Source organism: Sinocyclocheilus anshuiensis, unplaced genomic scaffold, assembly GCF_001515605.1.
Source record: "Sinocyclocheilus anshuiensis isolate Anshui unplaced genomic scaffold, SAMN03320099.WGS_v1.1 scaffold420, whole genome shotgun sequence".
Lineage (NCBI taxonomy): Eukaryota > Metazoa > Chordata > Actinopteri > Cypriniformes > Cyprinidae > Sinocyclocheilus > Sinocyclocheilus anshuiensis.
In genome coordinates, this window is record NW_015557082.1 from 266970 (window position 1) to 285578 (window position 18609).

General features: G+C 37.7%; 1 protein-coding gene across 3 annotated transcripts in view; it reads left to right on the forward strand.

The window, feature by feature from the left end:
- The first annotated feature begins 335 nt into the window (after positions 1 to 335).
- The window catches only part of LOC107676970 (transducin-like enhancer protein 4), a 56983-nt gene continuing 38709 nt past the window's right edge, over positions 336 to 18609 (forward strand). For 2 of the 3 annotated variants that reach the window (XM_016471735.1, XM_016471737.1), the window contains exons 1-3: positions 337 to 982; positions 12277 to 12374; positions 13803 to 13866. In XM_016471735.1, the coding sequence (XP_016327221.1) occupies positions 959 to 982; positions 12277 to 12374; positions 13803 to 13866 (186 nt within the window). In that variant the 5' untranslated portion in view covers positions 337 to 958. Of the gene's footprint in view, positions 983 to 12276; positions 12375 to 13802; positions 13867 to 18609 lie in introns of all 3 variants that reach the window. The other variant, XM_016471736.1, reaches the window with a different exon arrangement.

An 18609-nucleotide genomic window follows, 5' to 3' on the forward strand; every position in this document is an offset into this window, starting at 1 on the left:
GAGTGTATATTAAAAGATCTGAGCACAGTTTGAGACATTTGTTGAGATCTGATGTAGAAACGACACATCAGAGATGACTGTGGTAAGAGGGGTATTTTTATTTCAGTCAAAAAATATAAGCAAATGTCTCAGTTTGCCCTCTGAGAAAGATATCTAATTCATGTTTATTTTCCCTATAGGTCTGTATGGTTATATGAATCTATCGGCCATTCAATGCAACGACAACAAGAAATCATGCATCATTGGTTGTACGCATGTATTGGTGTCTATTTCTGTCTCTATCCCTCCGTCTATCTATCCTCTTATCTATCTCGCCTGGTCCACCTTAAGTGCAGCTTGAGCAGGCTGTCGTGTTTGTGTTGAAGCCAACAGGCACAATATATTACAGTCCAGGGCTCGCTGCTGAAAAGCCTGCTGGATCTTCCAGTGACCTGCTGTTCTTTCCTGCTTTCCTGTGTGTTTTTTCTTCCTCTCTAGATTTAGATTAAAAACAAAGCCCGTTCCTCCTTCTCCTTGCCTTTTTAGACCTAAGAAAAGAAGCCCTGTAGTTTTGAGGTACTGTTACAAGGTTGGAAGACTCGATTGGAGATACGTGTTTGTTTTGGTAGCTTGTTGGGGACATTTGCAGAAGGACAAGACCGGGGACAGCTGGACGTGATTCTTTGGAAGTCCCTGCTCCTCCTGCTCTCCTGATCTGTCGGACTGAGAGCCGGACAGTAACGGAGCGGGACGTCAGGGAATTCTGGGGGGAAATCCAGTCCAAGTGTGAGTACGGGGATCTGTTTTTGGAAGACCCCCTCGCCGGATGCACTGACAGCCTTCTGCGGCTCGGAAAGAACAGAGCCTTGGTTCTCGAGCTCGGTCCGGGGCTCTGTCCCCTGGTGGAGGGGGGGACGCAGGAGTACGGAGGGTCAGCGCGTTGGCCGTCAAACCGATAGCCGGCATCCCTCCGGTGACCATGTACCCGCAGGGTAGACACCCGGTAAGTGCTACTCTCTCTCGTTCTCCCACATCCTCGACAAATGGGACAGATGAAGCGATTGGGTGTAAGAGAGATGTCTCTTCAGACTTTCAGTTGCACGTACGCATATTCATCTTCTCCCAGGTGTCCTCAAGAGCCAGTTGATAGAAAGTTGTGTGGGAGGAAACAAACACAATGTGTGTCTGTATTAGTTTGTGTAATAAACCTTTCTCAACGCCCCCTCTAATAGATGGCAGTGCGTTTGGGCAAATCTAGAGTGGTTTAGATGTTGTATATATATGTGTGTGTGTGTGTGTGTATGTGGGTGGGGTTGGTTAGGGCTCACTGTGGGAAGTTTATTTGTTATCTGTGACCTGTCTTTGGTTTATTGATGTTTCTAGAATCTGAAGAATCTACTGTACATCGCAGCCTGTTTTAAGTGTGGCTCGGTGTACAAGCCTAAACTTGTAATATACGACAACGCAAGGCATCAGATGTGTTCATGAATGAATGAAAGGTCCCTTGAGACTGATTTAGCGTGCATGTAGTGCACTTGCCCCATAGACTTCTATTATAAGGGTGAATTTCACAAAAACTGTCAAGAATGAGACATATTTCACCTTAAAATCAGAAGAAAAAAATAGGGATATAGATTTGGCATAAAGTACTTTTTAGGACAGTTTTTGCATTTTTCCATGATATACATTTTTTTCTCCTCATGGTTTTCATGTGATTTTTTTCATTCATCTTTAGATTAAAATTTAGAAAGTGCATTTAACCTTCTCCCCCACCTTTTTAGACCTCGGCAAAGAGGCCATCGGATGTCTTTATTAAGGAAAGAAAGGTTCTTTAAGAATTTTTATGAGATTCACCCTTACGATCATGAAATGTCCAGAATGTGTCATATTTCCCCATAAAATCGAGTTAAAAAAAAATGATAAGAAAATAGGTTTTGCATAATGAAAATTTTAGGACCATTTTTGCATTTAAGTCAGCTGATTTTATTATTATTATTATTAATATTAATATTAGTTATTTATTTATTAATTTTAGAAACTAAAATACAAGCATAGACTTTGGCTGTATTTTGCATAAAAAATATTATATATACATTTTTTCTTTCAATATGGTGGTGAATTATGAAATTTCTTAAGTAAAGATTCACCCGTAAGTGCATAACTGTCAATACATTTTTAAAAATGTAACACATTCTTATTATACAGATCTTTTTATTTTTATTTTTATAAATAATATTCGTATTCCTGTAACATTCTTTAAACAAATATACAATCATGTCCTGAGCTTCCCAGTCAGAGTGATCAAATGTAATTTATAACGATACAATGAACAAACCCCAAAGGACTAGTGAAATCTGCAGCCAGGTTTTATTTTTACCCCCATGGCCTGTGAAACATGACCTGCACTAGTAAAAAGGTGTGAGAAAGGTCTCTGTGTGTAACCAAGCATAAACGTTGCCTTTTTTGCTCACACCTTTTCTTGTTCTGTAACTTTTAACCCCTTAACTGTCATCACCATTTTTGAAAATTCACGAGAAAGTGCACTATCCAAACTTAAATTATTATAATTCATGAACGCTTTTGACCATAAGTTGTGTTCCAAATTTTAAGTTGATATAAAAAAATTGAGGTTCATATGCAATTTTGTTTAGGCGTTATACCAAAAAAAGCCACCGGGCGCCACCCAAACTCCGTTGAATTTTTTTTTTATGAACAAAATAGACAAAATGTATTTTGTCAAGATTATAAAAAAAATTTGATTCTAAAAGACTGCAATACATTTTGTAATATGACACCCCCGCTAAGGGGGAGGAGACCGCTAAAAGATTTTGAAATACCATTTCTATGAAAACGAAATGTCCGATTTCAAAATGGTTTTCACAGGATAAATTTTGAGATTTTTAAGCTTTCAAATGGTATATAACTTATGATGATTACGAAAACATGAGATTGAGAAAAAGGCAACGAAATAAAGACTTTTTGTGACAAAGGTCAGAACTCCTGTTATGATGTAGATTTGTCATAGACTCTTGGTGCACTCATAGATGAATCTATTACTGTTCCTACAAAATTTGTAACAAAATAAAACGGTAAAATATCTACCTTTCTAATGATATATAGTTTGTCATGATTATATTAGGATTTAATTGTACTATGGTGAAGTAAACTTAGGCATGTTCTCAGAAAACACAAATCCACAGATGGTCAGAACAGCTTTTTTATTAGTGGATCTCGTTAACCCAAACATCACTGTTACTTTTTTTTAAAGTAATTTTTATGGGCTTTTTATGCAGATAGGAGACAGTAGAGAGACAACAGGAAATTACTGGGAGGAGAGAGGGGAGTGGGATCGGCAAAGGACCTCGAGACGGGAATCGAACTCGGGTCGCCGTAAGTGCAGTTGCACTGTATGTCGATGCACTGACCACTTTTGCTCATACTTTATCTTAAAAATAAAACCTCTTTATTTGCATCTATGGTTCAAAAAAGAACCTTCAGCATTCATAGAAAGGTTAGTTATAGTCGAAAAATGTTCTTTAGATTATTCAAATGCTCTTCACACTAAAAAATAAAATGGCTCTTTTAAGAAATGTTTACTGTAAGGTTCTTTGGGGAACCAAAAATGGTTCTTCTATGGCATTACTGCAAAACCCCCCCTTTATTTGAAACCTATAAAACACTTAGAATTCCTTAAGCAATCTCATAGCAACTCCCTGGAAACTACCCTAGTATTGCATTTTCTTCAAGCAATGTAAATCTCAATGTCTCAGCATGCTTCAGGCAATGTTTTACCAATCAGATTGGCCCATCAATAGTTTAGTTTGACAATTCAATATCATCCAGTGCAAATCAGAGGTAGCCTGTCGGTGTGAAAAGAGTGTGTCGGAGTCTGCAGTACCTGCTTATCGAAAGGGTTAAGGCCTGATTTGCAAGGCATACTGCATCGGGAGGACTGGTAATTGGTTCCACTGGATTTTTGTGGTTAGTGTTATCTGAAGCAGGGGGATTGGAAGGTGGAATGAGAGAAGGTTTACAGCGCTCCGTGCTTCTGAGCCAAAAACAATAACAATAAAAAAAAGCTGGGCAGGGAAAGCTCATAATCAGCTGCAGCCACACCTTCAGTTTTTGACTGTTACAGAACACAAACTTCCAAGGTTGATCAAATGCACTTAACAGTAACACATTGTTTTTAAACGTGAAGATGGAGAGTCTAGATGGTAATGCCAGCGTTCAGTTAACGTTTAAGGGTGAGAAGTCCACAGATGTCATGCGCGAGGTGTGAGAAATGTGAAATCTCTGTTGGACATGACAAGTAGTTTGAGAACCCGATACAAATAAGAGGCTGTAATATGAGTGTGTGAGCGCACGTAGCACATGAGGCATCGGTGTGTTTGCACTATCGCTAATAGTACCTTTGTTTGCACTGTGTGGATTTATGGGTGTTTTGTAGGCAGGTGCTGGTGTGTGTTGTGCCAGGATGTGAATATTTATATGGATACTGAGCTCATGGTCTAATGGTGAAGATGGCATATAGAGAAAATCATGTTCAATTTAGCTGTATTTAGAGGTATACATTCAAATATGTCACATTTCAAATGATTTTTGCTTGTGGTGTTGACAGGCAAGTTACTTGAATGCTGGAAATTTGTGTTAAATGTAGTTTAAGGGTTTTTCATTGCTGCCTAATTTTTATATGATTACTAGGGACGGTAATTGTGAGGAATGTATTCGGATCCCTTATAACCATTACTTTTCCATTAGCAGTTCTTTTAGTAGGCACTTTTGAGGAAAAAAAATATTTGGAAGAAATAAGTTCTTACTGCATTTACTGCCCTCAGGAGTTTTCAACAGAATGTAATAACTGACATATATTCCATTTCATATTTATTGAATTCTTGCTAAAATGTGTTTATCTTGACCTTTAATGACTTGACATGACGTGACAAAGTAACAGTCCTTGGTACAGTTTGTTTCAACGTGATGAAAGCACTTCAGTAATCGAGTCAGAATAAGTAACTGCTTATTCATAAGTGTTTATTAAAAGAAATGGCTCAGAAGATTCACTCATTTGGGAATCGGACTACACTTATACTGTATATTTTTGATTTACTGAAAAGAACCACTGCATAAGATTAATTGTTTAGGAATCAGAATAAAACAAGGCACTCTTTATGCTAATTTAGTTTCACTAAAAACTTCCTTGTTTTGGAATCAGACTACACTGCTTGCCCTGCATGTTTTTAATTAATTACTAAGAATCAACTTAAATTCAGATTCATATGTTCGGAAATTGCATTCTTAAAAATAAAGGTGCTTCATGATGCCATAGAAGAACCTTTTTGTCTAAATGGTTCCATAAAGAACCTTTAACATCTGAAGAACCTTTCTGTTTCACAAAAGGTTCTTTGTGGCGAAAGAAGGTTCTTCAGATTATAAAAAGGTAAGAAAGAGATGGTTCTTTAAAGAACCTTTGACTGAATGGTTCTTTGTGGAGCCAAAAATGGTTCTTCTATGGCATCACTGTGAAGAACCTTTTAAGCACCTTTTATTTTTAAGAGTGTGGAGTAGATTTACTAAAACAAACCAGCTCATAAGAGTCATTTCCTAAGAAATTGGGAAACAATAAATCATTTTAAGTCACTAAAAAGAACCAGTTTGTAAGAGTCATGCGTTTGGGAATTGGACTACACTGGTTACACTAAATGCTTCTGATTCACTAAAAATAATCATTTTGTAAGACTTATCTGTTCAAGAATCAGACTACATGGGTCACACATTTTGTATTATAATTCCTGGCTCATGATAGTTATTGTTTGAGAATTTAACTGTACTAGTTAACAGTGTGTTTGATTCACTAGAAAAATCCATCAATTGGCAAAAAATGCATGTTTCTTGACATAGCTAAAAGTCATGAAAATCATTCCATTCTGGTACTAAAAATGGCACTTAAAAATGGTCCCACTTTCAAACCCTTAAAGGGTTAGTTCACCCAAAAATGAAAATTAGCCCATAAATTACTCACCCTCAAGTCATCCTAGGTGTATATGACTTTCTTCTTTCAGAAACGCATCGATTCGCTACAGAAGGCCTTTGTTCACCCCCCGGAGCCGTGTGAGACACTTTTTTTTTATAGATGGGCACATTTTATTTAACTGCTTTTGGACTGGAGCATGCAACACCCTCTGAGTGGCATTAAACGGCTTGAAAGATCAAAGACCATTTTTAATATAACTCCGACTGGATTCGTCTGAAAGAAGAAAGTCATATACACCTAGGATGACTTGAGGGTGAGTAATTTATGGGCTAATTTTCATTTTTGGGTAAACTAACCCTTTAATCACATGATTATAACTGCTTTGATTATTAATTAATGGCAAAGACTTGATTCTCTGTTATTTTTTATACAAAGCATGAATTGTATCATATTCATACATGTTTTTTAGTGTGTTATTGCGTGTATGTGTGTCTGAGAGTGAATGCCAGCTTTCTGTTGCACTGATGTGGTGGCCAAGTGAAAATCGTAGCCAAATTTCTGGCCACAAAATTCACATATGCTCTTTTAATGAGCTGATAGTTTCAGCTGGTGTGCTCTCCTTTGCTCATTTTTACTTACGGCTGTATTGTTTTAATAAATCTTTTTATTCTGGCCACATTTGGATGTTAAACTTGGTTGCAGGTTTCATATCTTCACACTGTTTTATTATCACTCTTCCGTGTTGGTCAGAAACACATGAGGACCTTCTTTCTTTCTTCCTTTAGGCTCAAACTATTGCTGATTTACTCTGTAAAGCATAAAAGCTGTTTTCTCTGCCTGCCAATCCACAGTTCCTAATCTAGTATTGGACGCCGATTGCTTTTGCTCGGCCTCACAAAGCAAGCTACTCCAGAGCCACATTGTCAGTAAGTCGCCAAGATAGTCCTAGCAGCCATCCGACGTCTCAGCATTCAGTGGGGTTTAAGATTGGGTAAAAGCCTCAGAAATTATTGGCAAAAATGGAAGGACTTTCTCTCAGATTATTTAATGAGGGTGTGACACCCAGTTCAAGGTACCTGCTAAACTCAAGCACCTCAAACCGGTTGTATTTTAGGAGTTTGTGGAGACAAGGTCTTGCAGGACTGGGCAGGAAGGAAAGCTGGGTTTTTAGAGAGCGAGATCACACACACTCACACATTCGCCCAGATCCCCCCTGAGATCACACTGACACTTCTCTTCCTCCCACTCACTGGTGATCCTTATCTATTCGTGCGCCTTTTTGCACTAAATATTTCACCAGCAGATGATTATTTAATGGATGTCTCTATCCCAGCCTGTCTGCGAGGATGCGAGCAGGAAAACAGCTCCGCAGTCGTCTCGGAAGCTGACGGCGCTCCTCTTTCGACGTGTCTCTCTCTCCTCCTTCAAACCGATTTAAGTCACTGTGTCCAAAATAGCAACTCCAGCAGTGATATATGAGATGATCAGAGTGGGCGATTGGGAGAGATTTCATTTCCCACCATTGTTATGGGATCAGCTCGTCTCTCTCTCCCCCTTTGACCTCCCTCAGAAGATAATCTCCAGTAATTCTAGGCTAGCCTGCTGCAGCTCGTCTAAATTGTGATTGACTAGCCGCTGTCCCACATGACTCACTGTCTGCCTCGTCCCCCTCCATCCAGATTAACTGGATCAGTTTTGGATTTCAGGATTCCCCCTCCTTCTGTCTGACACACACTGCTGTGTCTAAACAGACGCTCTTACCCAGGTTTCCTCCTTGTTTATTTGCATGTGTGAGTTTTGTTTTGCACGCATGTTTGTACTGTATGTCGCAGAGCCCTTCGTTTTAATACAGTCCAACAAATATTTTTTTCTAAACTCATCTAAAGCAATAAACAATGCTTTATCTCTTGATTATATGCAGTGCTAGTTACTTTTCCTTATACTTAACATTAGCCGCGTTTCCATTACTGTTCTAATTGCAAATTGAAATTGCGAATTGAAAATATGCCCAATGGAAATACGTCAATTTCGCAAAAACTCCCATATATCGCAAAAAAAAATGTACTCTCGCATGAGGTGGTTTTTCAGGCAATTCGAAAAAGGAAAATTTCACGAAACTGCAATGGAAACAGTTTTTCCGCATTTACAGGTCACCTGGCATACATAAGTCACATGATCATTCTTTAATGTACTATAACCTCCAAGAAACACTTTGTAGGTGGCCGTTCTCAAGTGTAAGGGGCTTTCCTTGCCATTAATGGATAACCCCTTATTTACACTGCAAACGGCTGCGGCGCATTACAGACACTCTAGTCAGTGCTTGTGTGTTTATACCAGCCGCACTGTGGCATGTCCCAGAAGTGGCTCTCTGCACTGCATCGCTAAAAAAAAACACGCCTACGTCTCCTTTGATTAAAAATAATGGCTGGTGCAGTGGCTGCAATATACGTAAACCTACCAGCGTCACCTTAATTTATTGCGTTAAAATTGTTTTCATCGCATAACATTGATTAATGGAACTGGTTTTGCGCAAATCTGTAATAGAAACCAGGATATTGTTCAAAACCCATCCTGCAACATTTGTGCTGCAGACATGAATGATACCTCAAATTTTGCATCTTGTTGAAGCTTCTAAACTGCACAGCAACACCCTAGAAGAGCAAGAGCAAGACTGTACGACATTCACATTACATGATTTGACTGATTTTTACGTAGAAAGGGCGACAGCGCACCGCATTATAAGAAATGATCATTCATGTTTTCATAACCGCTGGCCAAATTCAAAAACTAAACAAATTAAATCATCTTTGAGAGCAAGGGGGCCCCCTGGTGTTTCGGGGGCCCTACGCAGCTTGCATATTTTATATATAAATTGCATATATAGGGAGGATCGGCTCTGCACATAGCAATGCCCTGGCAGCCATCCACAACACTCTGGCTTCATGGTAGCAGGATTTGCAATAAAAACTGCACATTTCCTTAGAAAATTTAAAAATATAATGTTAAAGTTTGTGTTAAGTCAATTCAGAGAATTGTTTCTAAACACATAATTGTTAGAAATACATTGCTGAAAAAATATTACAAAGACTGTGAACTATGTAGTACTTAATTGTGGAGTTAGACAGTTTAACAGTTTTTTTCACCATTATTGTTCAGTATTTTTTTGGGCGGGGCTAAAATCATTGTTAAGTCTGACGTCACGTGTCACCGCTTCCGTGTCCAAACGCTCTATCAGATACCACGAGAAAACAACAAAAGGTGCTAATATACACTCACAATGTGATATAATACTACCAAAAAAAATTATAATCCTAACCTTTAACTCCATACCGAAATCCCAGATAGCCAAACAATGAAAATATAAATATAAATAAATAAATATAAAAATTATTTGTGTTTGGGACGCTGTGGGCATGGAGACTGTAGTGTAGACAGTAAGTTTGAAAACGTTTAGCTTAAATGTTTAATATGACTAAACAGTGCTCATAAACGGCTGCTGAGGTAGTATTCTCAAGTGAAGCGAGTTGAGGCTTGGACCCGGAAACAGCGCTTCTTACGTCACCACTTAACAACCGAATATGGCCCCTCTACTAACACTATAAGAGGTGTGTTCGACTTGAAGCAGCGCTGCGCAGACCGATCAATATGTGTGACATCAAAGTACAGTGAGAGCTTTAGAGCAGACGGCTCCTTATGCTTTTGAACTGCTCTTGCGGTACTTTGATGTCATACAACGATTGTTCTGCACAGTGCTGCTTTATGTCGAACACACCTAATGACTAGAGGGCATTAGCATCAGTGGTTTGCCCATTGGAACTAGTTGGGCTAGTTTTGAGTAGCAATTGGGCGGGTGTTGTTGTGAAAACCTAGTAACCCTGACTACAGCCTACCTACAGTTTGCTAGCTAGCTATGCCTTTGTCACGTAAATGCATAATACCTGGTTGCGATAATTTTCAAAACAGCTCAGTCTCCTTGTTGTAGAAGTATTTGACAGCTGAGAGAGACGGCAGCTTTCCCACGAGTGGGCGTGGTTTCAGCGCCGCCAGCGGACACGCCCCCTGCATTTGAGAGCAGAAAATACTACTTCTTTTTTTCAAGATTTTGATATTTTATTTACTTGGTGTTTTTTTTTTCATTGAAATTTGGCTGGGTGGTTAATAACATTTTTCTGTGGTGTGACAAACTCAGAAGAACATGCATTTAATATTGCTTTACATGGACTTTAATCATGGAATTGTTCTGTGGCTACACAATATTTTTATGAGATGTTTCCTAGTTGTATAATTTTGTGTTGTTGTGGAAATGTACCATGATCCTGTGAGTGCTGGCCCTGTGTGGTGTGTGCTGCTTTCAGGACAGTTACTGTATACACACACACACACACGTGTTTGAATGAATGAGGAGGGTCAGTAGGGACGAGATGACTGCCCCCCTCTATCCACAAACAAACACGGCAGTGTGTGTACTGAACTCATCCAGTCAGCTGTGCGCCTGCAGCTTAATTACTCGAAAGCTCACCGAGTGTCTGACCTCCACTGTCCAGCCTAATTGAAATTTAATTGAATTTCGCTTGTCTAGACTAATTAAGCTCTTACTGAAACCGCCAATCTACAGCCAGTCGCTGGACACCGAGCTTCAGAGAGAAAACTAGAAGCCCAGAGGAGCGCAGGACAAAGGCGGACATTTTAGGAAGCAGCTGACAGAATGGGAAACGTGTTTAAAAATAGCAAAGGAAAGGACTTGGGTCTTAATGAGGAGGAGAGGTAGATATGAATACAGTTGGATCAGATTAGAGCACGCAGGCTCATAGATGAGCCCATTTGAAATTTGTGGGTATGGTAAAATGCATCAGCAGAAATGAAAGAACCACACTCTTGTTTCAATAATCTCTTTGATTGATTCATTACTATTTTTGATTCACTAAAAAGAACCACTCAGAAGAATCATTCATTCATTCAGGAATCAAACTAAACTCTTTAGCTGTTTCCAAAATTGTTTACTAAGTAGGTATACTACTTTTGAATAAGAACGAACTTTGTGACTGTTAAAAAACTATGTTCTATGTAGTATGAATGTGTGTAATTTAAGGCAAATTTGGATGTCCTACATCTAACATGTTGTCATTAGCTAGGTTTCCATCCAAATGTGAGGCAAATCTTTGCAAAGTTTGCAAAAATAGAAAGAATTTTTTTTTTTTCTGAATTAGGTGTGTTTCCATCAGGTTGTTCGAGCGGTGGTATTGGTAACTAAATAAAAGAAAATAAAAATACGGAAAGGCACCATCAGCGGAAACAGCCAATTAGTCACTTGAGTTTAATGTTCGCTGCGCCAGAATTTATTCGGCAAATGCATTTTCATTATTCGCATTAACTCTTTTTTCGCAAACCACTAAAGCGAGTGTAAAAACTTCTTTGCGACCGAAAGGATTTTTTTTTTTAATTCAGCATTTAGATCACTCGTTTTTGATGCAATACTTCAAAATGCGCATAAAAACAGGGTGATGGAAACAACAGCTACTGTGATGTGACTCTCTTAGCCATTTGCTTTGGTTTACACTAAATTTGGTTTACACTAAATTACAGAAATTCTGGTTGCACTGTATGGTTGATTCACTAAAAATAAACTAGCACAGAAGAGTCATTCTTTCAGGCAATTAGACTACAGTATACTGGTCAGACAGTATGTTTTTGATTCGCTATGAAGCTCTGGCTCATAAGATTCATTGCTCAACCATCAGACTACAATGGTTGAGCTGTATGATTCATGATCAACTAGTTTCTTATAATTAATTTTTATATATCTTCTAATAATTCATTGTTATCTTCTTATAATATCATCTTATTATTCATTTTTATTATAGTTTGTAGTTTGCCAAGGAAATGTGTGTTCTGTAATTATTAATAAAGTAGAACTCATTGTGCTGGGAATGTATAGAAGTTTTGGAGTGACTACAATTTCATTTTGAATTTCTGGTACAGTTTCCATGAAATGCTCATAGCTGCTTATTTAATTCCTGAGATTGGGAATCGCATTTGTGTCTACCTAGAGTTAGGGTTAAATCTTGTGAGAGCGTTTTGCAAAACGAGGGTTACCACGACCCCGTAGAAGTGCTGCTGTTATTAAATTTTCTCTCCTCTCTCACAAAAAATGCATGTAGTGTTTGTAGTGAGGCCAAGGGCAAAGATAATGCAGTGGGAGCACTTTTTCAATTTTATTTCAATGAGTCACTTTTGGTACATTAATTTAAGCAGTCCAATCTTCCAGCACAGACCGATGGCTGTTTACTGATTAATAAGCCATCTCTTTCTCTCTCTCTCCTCAGGTGCCTCTGCAGCCTGGACAGTCATTCAAGTTCACGGTGCTGGAGACTCTGGACCGCATTAAAGAGGAGTTCCAGTTCCTTCAGGCTCAGTACCACAGGTCAGATCATATGAGCTGATTTACTCCCAGTATGTGAAACACATTTGATTATTTATGAATCTCTTCCTACAGGCTAATAACCGGCTGGATGTGTATTGAATTAATGCCACTGTCAACATTTTCATGTTATCCATGGAAATCTGCATTCAGAATTAGTGAGAAATGACTAAAAGTGGTGATGCTGCTAGCTTAACCATATTTTCAGTGTTGCTTTTTCAATAACAAGATATTTCTCCCAACAAGTGGCAATTTTAATATAATGTTGTTTGCATGTGTAACTTTACAGCTGAGCGAACTGAAACAACAATCAAATAAGCTCATGTCATGTTACACTGTAAATTGCATTGGAGAAGTTTAATTAATTTAAGTGATTGAGTTTGTGTTGTTCCTTTAACTGAATCAATTTGTGCTGATTCCATTAAGTGAATCAGTTTGTTCCGATTCCTTTACTTGAATGGTTTGTTCTGATTCATTTAAGTGAATCAATTCATTCTTGTTCATTTAAGTGAATTGGTTTGCACTAATTCCTTTAAAGGGGTCATATGATGCGATTTCAAGTTTTCCTTTCTCTTTGGAGTGTTACAAGCTGTTCGTGAATAGATAAGATCCCTAAAGTTGCAAAGACTAAAGTCTCAAACCCAAAGGAGAGTGACTCCTGGTTAACATGTATTAAAAGGGGTCGTGTTCCCTCAATATTCACTCATCATGACAGTAAAATAGGGCATTCTAAGTCAATATACTGCAGTATTTCCTCTCTCAATCAGTAGAAAATATGGTTAACACCCGGTCATGCATGAAAAAAAATATCGTCATGTACCGTGAAACCGGTATAATTTAGGAAAATACGGTGATATAAATTTTTGGTCATACCGCCCAGCACTACTTAAACCGCATAAACACATTTCATTACACCAAATACACAAAATAATGTTCTTTTTAGCAACATCATATGACCCCTGTGAATTGGACCATTTTGATTCTTTCAAGTGAATCAGTTTGGATTGATTCCTGTAAGTGAATTGGTTTGCTCTGATTCATTTAAATTAATTGATTAATTCTTATTAATTTGAATTATTGGTTTGTTTTAAGTGAACTAGATTATTCTGATTCATTTAAGTCAATCAGATTGTTTTGATTTCGTTAAGTGAATTCATTTATTCTGATTCATTACATTTAATTTATTCATTCTCATTCACTGAAGTGTATCAGTTTGTTCCGATTCATTTAAATGAGTTGGATCATTCTGATTCATGTAAGTAAATCAAGTTGTTTTGATTCAGTAAATCTGTTTGTTCTGATTCATTTAATTTAACTGATTCAATTTTTATTACTTTAAGGGAATCAGACTTTTCAGACTCGGTTTCTGATACACTGACAAGTCATTCGCATCTTTTGTACAATTCATATTTTTCTGCCGTGTTTTCACAGTCTCAAAATAGAGTGTGAGAAGCTGGCCAGCGAGAAGACAGAGATGCAGCGCCACTATATCATGGTGAGCCCTCATATTGTCAGATCTGCCATACGCTCCAGTAAATACTGCATAAAAGCCCGTCTGTGTTTAAAAGGAGAGATTGCGTTTGATTTCATGTTACAGGCTGTTTGGTTAACCTGAGGATACATCAGTGGGATTACGATAGGGGTTGAGGGAGATGAAAAAGTGAGAGGGAGAAGGAAGGGCGATATGCGAGAGGAGGATGAAATGATGAGAGAAAAGAGGTAGAAACAGAGAAACAAAGATCACAAGCACAGACATGTAAATAATGAGAGGGAACAAGGATTCAGTGCTTGCAGAAAGCAGATAACCCAGAAGACTATATTTAGCCTGCTAGACCTGCCATGTACGCTAAGACTTGTTTCAACAGCCTTCCGCTTTATTTTCATGCATTTATAGTTTACCACATTTCTCTGTCTATGCTCTTTGACGACTAGACAGGACTGCGTGTTCTTCTCGTCTCTCTTTTGTGAATGATTTATTTGTTGATGGGCATGAAATAGTTTTCAGAGCTCATTTGCGATGGTGTGTTAGCATCCTAGCTAACAAAAACAACAGAGACAGTGAATTGGATGATATTCAAGTGTTAAAAGCTTTGTTTGGTGCCGTGGTTCAGTGGTTGGCACACACACTCCTGATATTTTGAGCAATGCTGAAGGTCTTGTCATCTCTTCCTCCACTATCTATCCAATAAAGCAAAACACCCCCATGGTTATTTTAAAAACAAGTTGAGGTTGTGGCCTTGTATTAATATGTCGAGACATGATACAGATTCAGAAGAAGCAGATTCAAATCTGGCCTTCGACATGTCAAAATCTCATCATTCATCATCATCACAATTATTCATCATCGTCTTTACATAAAATCGTTCTGGTATCTATTCAATAAAACAAGAATCTTACAAAGACATTTAAACAAACAAAAAATGTCAAACCTAATATATAGTGTCCATATGAGAGATTCAGGTTCGAATATGGCTTGCAACACACCCTGATCCCATTTCATCGCTCCTTAAAAATGATCAATAAAGCGAAAATAAATGCATTTATTTATTCATTCTTTCATTCGTATATATTTTATATATTTATTTCTAATTAATTTAAATTTAATTAATACTACTAATATTTAACAATATTTATTAATAATGTAAATGCATATTAATTAATAATATAAATAATACAAACAACAAGGCTGTGGCTAAAAAATTAATCCCAGCCAAAATCCATTAAATCAAAAAATGTATTTGTTTTGATTTAATTATTTATAAATATTTGTATCTATTTTAATTAATATTAATGTAAAGTCCATTTTAATTAATAATAATAATAATATTCAATTCTATTTATTAATAATATAAATATTAATTGATGATATTAATAGTATAAACAACAAAGATATGGCTCATAGATAGATAGATAGTTAGATTTTGTATGGATGGATGGATGGACGGACAGATAAATAGACAGATATTGTATGGACGAATGGAATACATTTCTTGCCACTATCAGCTATCCAATTAAACGAAAAATATTTTAAAAATTGTCCTATAAGCTCAATTATGTGCTAAACTATACATGCAACTTTCAACTATATGCTAAACTGCCGTTGATTTGGAAGACAGAGGTTCGAATCCGCCTCGATGTCATTAACTATTAAATCTTAAATCCTGATTGTGGATGGCAGTATTTGTGTGTATGTGTGTGTCCTGATGTGCCATCATGATCTAGCCTTTAAGAAGCGCCCATCTACATGGTCACTGTGTGACCACTGTGTGTAATCCAGACCCCGGGGCAGCTGAGGATGGAAAGATGGAACAAACGAGGGGGCTAATGCGCTGCTTTTGCAGTAACACCCCCGCCCCAACTCATCTGTCTGATACTCTCTGCTCGCCTCCGAACATTACTGTCACAGATTGCCCTCGCGCCAGAGAGAGAGAGAGAGAACATAAGGAGAGATCAGCGGCAAAGACGAATGATGAGAGTGAGTGAGTGAGTGAGTGAGAGAGAGCGGTGATTGAAATGCAGCAGTAAAAAAGAAGAAAGAGGAGGGGAAGATAAAGGCCGATAGCGAAGATGAAGAGCAGAAGAACTGACAGAGTGAGAGAGATGGTATAAAGACGCAGCGGGAGACAGTAAGATGACGAAAAGATGAGGGCAGAGAAATAAAAACACAAGAAGGAGATGAAGAGAAGGAAGAGAAGGGGAAAACCAGGAAGGCAGAAAGGATAAGACACATTTGAAAACGATTACTCCTTAGTAAGCTAAACGTTTGAGTACTGCCGTGTGAGTGAAAATAAGAGAGAGAAAAGAGAGAAAACACTAATGAATTGCTCCTGTTTTAAGAGATTTTGAAACTTGTTGCTGCCCTGTGATGGAAAACTAACTGACATTTCCAAACCAAACAAATCAATTTATAAAGCAAACAGCAGTAGGGCTGCAATACATTCATTTACTTTCAGGTTTAACTCGCATTTAAAGCTACGGTACACAATTTCTGCTCCAGTAACGGCACCAAAGGTAATTGCAAAAATCATTTTCAAAACAATTTTCAACAAACATAAAAAAGAAGCATGCACGTCGCTGGCAGGTTGCTCAAATGGAGTGGGAAAAAGTTCTGAAATATCTTTAATTTACTCTGTTTAATACGTTTAACGCTACGGTAAAACAACAGTAGGCTTACACAATTTCTTCTCTATTAGTGGCATCAAAGCTGATTGTACAAAAAATAAATAAATAAATAAAAACAAAAGAAAATTTAAATACATTTTTAAAAAGGTTTTTGAAAAATCATCTTTAAATTACTTGCAGTTTAACTTTTAACTCGCATTTAAAGCTACAGTACACAATTTCGAAAATAATTCAAAATAATTTTCAAAACAATTTTAAAACATTTAATTTACGTGTTTCACTTAACTTTCCAAAACATTCGTAAAGGGCCAAAACATTCTTGTCTAGCTACACAAGCTTGATTTCAGTGCCACGAGTTTCTGTTTACAGACCTTCACCTAATGTATCCATGATGGTATGTTGGTCAAAACAACTCGGACGAACATTTTATTGCTCAGAGTTGCTCTTTTATAGCTCATGAAACCGTTCAAATTTTTTGTATGCCTACTCAGTATCTGCTCAGATGTTTCTTTGTTTCTGTGAGGCAATTGTTGACATGCTGTGAGAGTATAGAGCTATAAAATGAATGCACATTACAAAGCTCAGATAATTTTGATGAGATCACAGGTTTCACAATATACCTGTATTGATGATAACTATATTAAAAAAATGTTATATCATTATCATGTTAATACTACACACTTGGTATAACATTGCAAATAGTCCAGCATTGACACTCCAACACAGTAGGTGGCGGTATTGCATTTTTACTTTCCAATGCACTGCTTTTTCATTTTTTTTCTATGCAAACACGCTAGATGGAAATAAAAAAAAACAAGCCCGTCCAGTTAAAATAAGTTGTACAGTTTAAAACCTGTTTTTTTTTTTTTCCTGTTCCACTGTCCTGAAACTCATGTTTTTAAATGCAAAAACACATTCTGTGAACTAGCTGTTTCCACCCATCCTAAAATGGAAAAAAATTACTTTGGCCACAGTAATCATGTAGTGAAAATCTAGTATTGTGACAGCGCTAGTTGAGGTTTTTTCTAAACTCTGAGAATACCAGATATGAGAGCAAATGGGAGATATTATTATAGTGTTGCTGTAATTTTTGCTTGCATTACAGTTTCGATAGTGTTTCTTTTTAGACATTTCTTATACTCATACTTATTAACTAATTATTTAAGGTTTTATTCAGTTTGAAATTCAATTTGATAAAATGGCATTCTGCAATTTGCTTCATCTATAATTGCACTGATATGAATTGGCAGTCTATTAATCACGGCTCTGGTTTTGTGTGGCTGATAACGCACTCACAATTTTCTCCCGTCTGTCAGGAAACTTGCCAGGTCACTCGTAATTCAGTCTCGGATTCAAGAACAGCCGCCAACAGCACTGTCACTAATGACGGTCGTGGCTATCATATAATGTCACTTTATTGTCTGGGGAAAAAAGGAAGTATAATGAAATAATTTATGATACAGCTCTTTCTTTGGCTTGTAACTGATTGAAATTATGAAGAATATGAATGTCTTAATACAAAACTTATCATGATTCTGTCATCATTTACTCACACTCATGTCGTTCCAAACCTGTATGACTGATTTTCTTCCATGGAATACATGGAATGTCTTATTATTGGGAGATGCAATAAAAAAGTCTGTTGTACTTACCATTGGAAAAAGTGTAACGGCTAACTTGGATCACATGGGGCTCATCATACAATCGCCTCTGGTCTCCTTCCCTGCATACTGTCAAAGCCGCAGTGTTAGCACTAGCCGTTACGCTTTTTTGGCTAAAGGTTGCAGGCTTGCCCTCCAGTGGCTTTGGTTATACCTTAGCTGTCCACCATTATATTGGAGCCTAATGGTTAGAGAGTCGGACTCGTAACCCAAAGGTTGCGGGTTCGAGTCTCGTACCGGCAGGGATTGTAGGTGGGGGGAGTGAATGTACAGCGCTCTCTTCCACCTTCAATACCACGACTTAGGTGCCCTTGAGCAAGGCACCGAACCCCCAACTGCTCCCCGGGCGCCGCAGCAAAAAAATGGCTGCCCACTGGTGTGTGTGTGTTCACTGCTGTGAGTGTGCACTTTGGATGGGATAAATGCAGAGCACAAAGTCTGACTAATTCTATGGA